This window comes from Neofelis nebulosa, chromosome 16 (genome assembly GCF_028018385.1).
Source record: "Neofelis nebulosa isolate mNeoNeb1 chromosome 16, mNeoNeb1.pri, whole genome shotgun sequence".
NCBI lineage: Eukaryota > Metazoa > Chordata > Mammalia > Carnivora > Felidae > Neofelis > Neofelis nebulosa.
Genome location: NC_080797.1, coordinates 47,424,467 through 47,432,893, shown reverse-complemented (window position 1 = coordinate 47,432,893; position 8,427 = coordinate 47,424,467). Strand labels below are relative to the sequence as shown.

At 48.2% G+C, this 8,427-nt stretch overlaps 1 protein-coding gene across 1 annotated transcript; it reads left to right on the top strand.

The window, feature by feature from the left end:
• The first annotated feature begins 37 nt into the window (after positions 1-37).
• Positions 38-2,449, top strand: LOC131497826 (serine/arginine repetitive matrix protein 1-like). The gene is made up of 2 exons (XM_058704422.1): positions 38-1,740; positions 2,405-2,449. The coding sequence occupies exons 1-2, from the start codon at positions 161-163 to the stop codon at positions 2,412-2,414; spliced, it is 1,590 nt and encodes a 529-aa protein (XP_058560405.1). The 5' UTR covers positions 38-160; the 3' UTR covers positions 2,415-2,449.
• Positions 2,450-8,427: the final 5,978 nt, after the last annotated feature.

Genomic DNA, 8,427 nt, shown 5'->3' with positions numbered 1-8,427 from the left:
TCCTTTATGACATCACCAGGCAGGTAGCTAAGGGGACTATATGAGACACTCTTAGAATAACAGCCACTTTTGTGGGAGTACAAGAGCAGCAGCTTTTAAAACCAAGGGTAAAAACATTCAGACTTCATTAGGATCCTCAATACAAGCCAGCCAGTAAAATATGGGATCTACCCAGAGGAGCTCAGTCTATCGGATGGTCAAGACAAATAAAACTGGGTCCAAGGTAGCAGTTTCAGCACAGAAAGGGTCTGAGGTTACTAACACAACCCCTCAGCAGGAACAAGGATATATTATTGCCTCGAGCTCACGAACCGCTGCAGCCCCCCTAAGTCCTTTGCCCCATCGAAGATCAGAAGCTGGGCATCTCCCCTCTTTCCATTCAGCATCAGACTATCCACGTTCTATCTCCCCCCAGTCAGGGCCCAGTGGAACACCCATCCCTCGAGGAAGTGAGGCCCGATCAAAATCAGAATCATACCGCCATCCCTCTATTCATCGAAAGATCCAGCAAACTCAAACATCAGCTTCCCATGCTGTCCAGACACAACGGAATGTTAGCCCATCCAGAGAGGAATCAGCACGAAGAGGGGGTGAGAGCAAGCCAGGGCGTGACATCAGTAATCGCTACTCATTAACCCCTGATGCCAAATCCTCTCGCCGGTTGAGTTTTGTAGACCAGAAGGATAACTTACAAATCTTGCAAGAAGACCCACCCTCCAAGGTCCAGTACCCACAAGGGGTCAGAGTTCCCCGTAGGACTTTGGTTTACCCAAAGGATGAAGCAGTCCAAACTGAACCCATCCAAAAAGGTTTGACTGCTACTGAGATCAGATCTCCAAGAAGACCCTCTAGCCCAGAACATAGCAGTGGCCGAGTCAATGCAGACTCTCGGACAGCCCAAAGAAAGATCCCTGGCCAAGAGTGTGAAATGAGTCATCCCAGCCCAATTTACACAGAACCCAAGACTTTGCATAGGAATATGAACTTGGAATCATCCCTCAGACTCTCTATCCTAAAGGATTTGAGTGGTGGACACCGAGTTTCTAGGCGTTCAGATCCTGAGACTATCCCTAAGCAGTCTGTCTACACTGACACCAAGACCTCCCCAAAGAACTTAATATCATCAGAAGTAGAGTCCAACCTGAGGTCCTCAACTAGAGGAGATGGCGAGGTCAGCCGCAGGGTCACCATCTCCTCAGCGGAACAGTTATACTCAGCTCCCCGTGTGACATCTCGAGCAGTGTCTGAGAACCCCCACAAATCTATGTTTGTCACTCCAGAGCCCAGCTATAAGCATCACACCCAAAGACCCTCAGAAAGTGTCTGCATGTCCCCAGGACCTGCACTCAGGTATCCAGAACCCTCCCCAAAGCCCTCGGTCCATGCAGAACTGGAACTGACCCCTCGGCCCTTACCCCCTCGGTCCTTACCTAGGTATGGACCTGACTGTTCATGGTGGGCCTTACTCAGTCCTGAAGCTGAAACATCCCAAAGCCGGCCAACAACACCTGATTTTGAGTCTAAGTCCCCTCTTCCCCCAGACCCTTTATTGTCCTTTTTTGAAATGGACTCAAGTCCTTTCTGTGAGGAAATGATGTTCCAGAGAGAGAAGGCAAGTCCATCACCACCACCATCAGCAACACCACCACCACTATCACCACCAAAGGAGTCTCCAAACCAGGCACCATTGAGGGAAATGCCACAAGCCCTCAAGCAGACCTCCAAACAACCCACTCAAAGGTTTAGTGCTTTCTTCTTGGGTATGTGAAGAAGCAGACTGCCCAGGTGCAGCCCCAATTTAGTGAGGTGGGACATTGGGGTGGGTAGGAAAGTCAGTCCCCTTCTTCATTCTGGGCCTCAGAGCTGCTCTCCTGCCAGTGTTCAAGCTAAACCTTGAGCCTGTTGCCCCATTCCTTCCTTGCCAGCTTTTTTGAGCTCCAAGCTAATGACATCAATGACGATGCTTGGGCAGGCATCAGGCATTGATTCTTCCAGGCAAAGCTGCTTAACCTTTCAATGGAAGGTAATAGAGAGTGGTTTTCAGGGTAGGAAGCGCTTCCCAAGAATGGAGATAAAGAACTGAGTTGGGACTAGGGCTGGTTAGGGCTAGTAAAGAAAATAAGGTTCTCAGGTAAATATTCTGACAACAAAGTGGAGAAGGTGAAGCACAGATATGCTAGGACCTAGACTTCCAAGAGGGGAAAGGCATTAACAGTGGCACAGAGGGTGGAGAAAAGGGTGGGGCAGGATTTAGTCCTAGACTGCAGGGGCTTCTTGGAGAGGATCAAGGGCTGAGGGCACCTTTGGATGGAGAAATGTAGAGCCTAAAAGGGAAATGTTAAGTAGTGGGGAGAGAGGTATACATCCCACAGTAAAAAAGAGCAACAATTTCTGTTACTTTCAGATGTGTCTGAGGAAATGTATAATCGTGTCATCTGGTGGCTAAAAGGTCTGTGCTTTTCCCTCCTGTGGGTCCGTTGTCGGGGTTTGGGAGGCAGGAGGACAGGTGGAAGGATGACCGCTATGTATCTACAGAGCTAGGTCTATTAGCACCACACATACTAGAGGGTTGACTATAATTCCACTATTAGAGTCATTCCTTTGGGACTTGGAAACTTTTTCATTTTTGAGAGCCTCCTTTCAATGGGAAGTAGTCATTTCTGAAATGGAGAACAATTTAAGCCTATGCCTTTCAGTTTAGCTAGTCTTACCTCTCATGTGATTTTTAACCCCCTCCTTCCCCCCCCCAAAAAAAAATAAGTCACCAAGACAAACTACCCGTTTCACAGTCTTACTCAGGGTTTACCCCGCCCTAATGTAGGTTGATGGGTCTCCTCTTGGGTCTTGTGTCAGAACTCTCCTCAAGCCCCCTTGCCCAGACTTGGGAGGTATTTATTGGCTGCTTCCCAGGCACAATCTCCAGGGATGTGCAGGCCTCTGTCTTGAGGCCATCAGTGGGTCCTGTAGCCAACTCTAGAATCCTTAAGTATCCCCAGGGCCTCGTGACACCCTCCCCCCCCCCTTTGTACTCTTGACCTCTCTGGTGGAGAGAGACGGGACCAACCCTCATATAGTGAATATTAGTAACAAAGAGTTCCTGCCTTGAATGTTGTGGCCCAAGATATGCTTTATTCCTGTGAGCATGAGGGAGGCCAGGGCTCTGGATGAGGAAGTCCCTAGGGAGGAGAGAGTCCTGTGAATGCAATCCAGTCCCAACCGCATGAACTATCAAAGTAATTGGCAGCAAAGAGCAGAGAAAGGCGTCCCTGCCCCTCAGAGAGAGCAAAGCTCTATAAAGCTGAGGTTTAGTAGTGTGGACTCTGGAGTTATAGTATTAGGTTTGAGTCCTGTGTCTAGTATTTTTTCACTGTGACCTTGGTTAAGTTATTTTATTTTTCCAATTGTTAGTTGCCCCAACTGTCAGTGGGAACAATGGCTACCTCTAGGGTTTATAAGAGGACTAACCAAGCTACTACATGTATAGCACTTAGCAAGGTGCCTGGTAACAGTGAGTCCTCAGTATTTACTGCTGTAAATTTACTAGCTGTTGCTATTTGGGCCACTTTCACTAGAAAGGATGTTGGGCCAGGTTATGCCAAAGTCCACTGGAGATCTTTAGTAAAATTCTCTTTTTCCCTTCCTGTTGGTACTCTCTGAATTCCATTTGCTGTCCCTTGGGAATGCCTGACTTCTACTTCTCCATTATGACAGATGAGGAGGTAAGAACACCCCTGGGAAGTTACTTTCAGTCTTCCCATGCTCCCCCTTATCCAGGTCCCTCTCTTAACCTCTCATGGAAGTGGGAATGGAGGGAGACAGACAGAACTCTCCCTATGGTTGGGCAAGTTGTTCACTGCACAAGGGTACCTAGCAGAGAGGGCAAGTGGGGGCTGAAATCTAGCCTGTGTTCTACTTGCCATGCTGTGCACTTGGCGGTGGGGGGGGGGAGCTGCATCTCCCCAGAAGGAGATTTGCACAAAGGTGATCTAAAAGCTGTCTGGGAAACCATACATTGGATCAGCCCCCACTTGGCTCTCCCCTCTTCAGCCTAGGGCAATCCAGAAAGGGAACACTTTTCTGGGTTACACACTATTTGAGTCCTCAACTTGGAAAGGCACAAGGTAAACTCTGCTCTCAGCAGCCCTGTGTCCTGAATTTGGCAAAGAATGTCCTGATTTCAGAGTGCATTATTCCTGTAACTACTTTAGTTCTTCTTGGCCCATGTTTGATAAGATAGTCTGAGCTCTTCCTGCCTCCATTCTTTCTCTCACCCTATCTCTCCCTTGCCTAGAGCCTAGCATGGCTTTTAATGGGTCCCATCCATAGGTTAGCCCAGGATGGACAGTTAATTACAGATAGAAAACAAATAAAGGAGGTGGAGCAGGACAGCCTGAGCTCAGATGATAGAACAGCTGAAGGGGAGGTACCAAAAATGTGGCTGCCACTCCCTCTGCCATGGCTTCTTATTCAGCCCCATGCCCTGAGCTCAACTGTGGGTGGGAACAACTACCTTTAGAGATCACCTCCATGAGAGACAGTAAATCCTTCTCTCCCTCTTTCCTTTTGCTCTTCCTTCCTTCCTCCCTCTCTCCCTTCCTTTCATAAACAACTTCATTCAGATGCCTAGCAGAGTGCTAGGCACTACTGGAGAGAGCATTGAAGCCTCAGAGCACACACATTCTTTGGCCATGAGAAACTTACCATCTGGTTGGGGAGATAAGACATGGACAGGAAATATTTAAACAACAATATGAAATAGTTTGTGCTCAAATGTCCAAATAAATGCAACAGACTGAATATGTGCTCTTGGAGGAACTTAGGAGAGAGGGAGTCATTAGGGGATGTGTGTGTGTGTGGGGGTGGTGGTGGTCAGGTTACACTCTCCTTCTCAAAGCTAGAGATATCTTAATAGCTAGTCTCTTACTTTTGGGAAGGGGTTAGTGTTTTCCCTCATTCTGGATATGACGGTTTTGACTGAGAAAGTTCTTCCCTTTTCTCCCCCATCCTCACCCCCTTTCTTTGTGCATCTTGTTTTAGTTTAGAAAGTCAAAAGCCTTGGCAGCAGAACGGCTCCTTCCCAAAATAGCTCTTATCCTGTCTGGATAATTGCAGCTCTCCAGCCCTGTTCGGCGACAGAGCTGCTCCCCAGAAGCTGGGAAAAGAAGCTGGGGAGAGACCAGCTGGGCCTGCTGGTGTTCTCTGGCTGTTTGGAAGTGCGGTGTCATGGAGGTGGGCTAGGGACTCCTCACAAACCATGAGAGTGCTAGGCTTTCCCCAGCCTGTCCTCCAGGCTGAATGGCCAACAGACCGTCCCACATTAGAGACGATGGTGCTAGTGTCCAAGGCCTCTAGTTCCTCCGATCTGGGAATGGTTGACCAGATTCCATTCCTGGCAGGAATTCTCTGGTGGCCAGCCACAGCTCCTGGCTTGTGAACAGCAGCATGTTTGTTGTTGAACTTCACAGGCCCTTCTGGGTCCATAGTTGAGGATGGAGCCTGATTCAACCATCTCTCTCTCTCTCTCTCTCTCTCTTAAGTGTCAGTCTCCTCCCAAGTGGCTCCTCAAGGCCCTTTTGTCTAAGGAGCAGGGGTTACAGATGCTTCTCATCCTTGGATTGGTAATTTAGGGGCTGGAATCTCCCCAGAGAAGGTTATGCTGGAATGAGGGAATCATTCCTAATGATTTTGTTTTTTTGTATCAAGACTAGCAGAAGCTCAACAGGAAGGTCTTGAGGGTGCCCTATGGTGTCAGCTGGGGCTGTCTTCCCACACGGTCCTGGGGAATTCCTTGGAATAAAGCAGCTCTTGATGGGAGGGGCTTCAATGCTCCGATGGATGGAGCTGCCTTGGCCCTAAGAACCTTGTCCTCAAAGCACCTAACCTACTTGCCCTTGCAAATGACTTCTCAGGCTGTCAGCAGACAAGGTGGTTTACTCCCTTCTATCTCTATCAATTATGCAAGAAACCAACTCTGGAAAATAGGCCAGGAAACAGGGGAGGCCATCTCAGTGATACCTAAGGAAAACTTCCGTGTCTTTAGAGTGACCTGTCATTTGGCCCCTGGGGGATGGTATGACCAGCCTCCTGTTGGCTGTTGAGTCTCAGGGAAGTTTTGCTCAGACTTCCTCGACAGAGAAAAATCCAGAGTCCAGGAGGAACACAGGGAGTCTCTGCATTCATGGGAATGTTAACCGAATCCCAGGATATGGGCTGTCTGAAAGGAACCTTAGAACCATCTTTCCCACTCCCCTTATTTTCTCTTGCTTTGTACCAAGGCTTATAGTTGAGAGGAGAGAGAACTGAAAGAATGGAGCAGAGCTGCTAAAAATGGGGCAGGGCACCTTGGGAGGCTTTTCATAGCAGCCTGACCCTTGATACCCAGCTTCTTTTCGTGTCAGATGGCACCTTGTTCATTTTCAGCTACCATGGGCAGCAAAGTCCAGAGCTGGATGGGAGGCTGGTAACCTCTGACCCACATTGCTATTCCGGGGACAGGCTAGGTTGACCCAACTCAGGATTTGCCTGGGATGTTCCTGGTTTTAGCATCCTGTGTCCTGGGACCCCCACCAGTCCTGGGCAAACTAGGACAAATGGTGACCGTAGGACAGGCTAAAGTGCATTATGCCTCAGCAAGAGCCACTGGAAGCACAGTGCAGGGGGGTGATGTCCTGCCTTCACTGTGAGATCTGAGCAGATTGCTCCCTCTGACTATAAAATGGGGGCAGGAAAATCCTATGCCCCTCCCTTGTGGTCGATGGTAGAACTAAGGCCAGAATCCTTTAGTTTTTTGTTCTTCTCAGAATGATACCACATAGGGAAGAACCTGCCACATTTATTTTGGACTTTCTGGTGTATTTCCAGAAGTTACTTGGTTCCCTGCTTGGAACCCATCTCCAACATTCTATCTTTCTATCAGAGAAGTTTGGTGGTGTTTGAAATGGTGGGGTTTTCAAGTAAGAGGAGAAATAGCAGGCCTGGATAGATTAGAGAGCTTGGCCTCAGAGAGCAAGGAAGCATACTTGGGCGAGGAAGAAAATCTCTAACACAGAAGCCACCCTGACAGCTGCTCAGCCAGAGGAAGGCTATCCTGAGTGATGAAATGACCATGTCCCTTTACCCTCTTCTGCTCAGCTGCCTTTGGCCCAGCTGCCATGAGGGGAGAGGCCAGAGACAGCTGCACCTTGGGGGCCAAGTGCGCGCTTGAAGGAAGGGAACAGAATGTGAGGCAGCTCCTGAGAGAAGCTCAGGCTCTGACGCTGAAGGTGGGAGGGCAGGGCCAAAGTCATTTCCTTGGCACACCCACCATAGGCAAAGTCATTTAGCTCCAAGAGTCTCTATGATGGCTGTTTTTGGGAATTCAGCTCAGTAAGTCTGAAACCAAGACTAGTTTTCTAGAGATGGCGTGGGGTTCAGCTGGAGAAGCTGACTCTACAGTTGGTGGCAGCATGGTCATTCCAATGTCACTTTAGTCAAGGGCTCTTTTCCCATCCCTCTACACTATTACACATGCACATTCCTAATTGTTTGTAGAGAAAGCATTTGAAATTGTCACAGTGATAGTTGCTGATATGGTGTTGATAATTTTCTCATTAGCTGAGATAGTAGCTACCACTCATTTTAGTGCCTGCACCATTCTAAGTGTGTTACCTTAGTGAATCTTCACAGCAACCTTATGAAGTGAACTTTTGCTCCCCATTTTGCAGAGCTGGCTCCTCAAGACTGAGAGCATTTTAGGGAGCACCCTGCCCCAGGGATTCATATGTGGTGTAGAAACCCTTCTTCCATAGCCACATCTTCCTGGAAAGTAACTTATCAATATTTCAGCAGCACCTTCAGATATCACAAAATATGAAGGGAAAGGTTTTAGTGAGGGTAACATTTGTGTCTTTGCATGGAAATTACAAGGCTGGGAGATGAAGTATGAGCTGGCAAGCAGCCAGAATGAAGGGCAAGTTATGGAAGGGTCAGTGAGGCCCAGAGCCTCAAGGCTTGTCTGTGTTCCAAAATCAGAGTGGAAGACTAATCAATGAATCCTTTCAGTCAATTCATATTGATCAGACACCTCCTGGGGGCAGAGTCCTGGTCATTCAGGAGGACATTATATCACATGTTCACTGAATTGAAGTGAATAGAGGTCATACTCGCTGTCCTTGAGGGGCTTATGGTTAGTTTGGAAGAGAAAAGTCTATAGATGGGTCACTTGAAAGAGTGTGGACATCAAAGAACAAAACAAAGTCCAGTGAAATGAGTTAGCAAAGCTTCTAGCATGGAGGCACTTGGAGGGTAAAGTCCAGGTACACACAGGTTTCAACTCCAGGTAATGAAGACCTTTGATAACACACTGCCCAAAGATTGAATGGCAGTAGAGTCAGTTTTTAGTCGTGGGAAACTTTTAAGAAGATGGGATGTAGGGTGGGGGCTCTTGAA

Coding starts and splice junctions, on each gene's coding strand:
- LOC131497826 (XM_058704422.1), top strand. CDS start 161: ATGGGATCTACCCAGAGGAGCTCAGTCTATCGGATGGTCAAGACAAAT.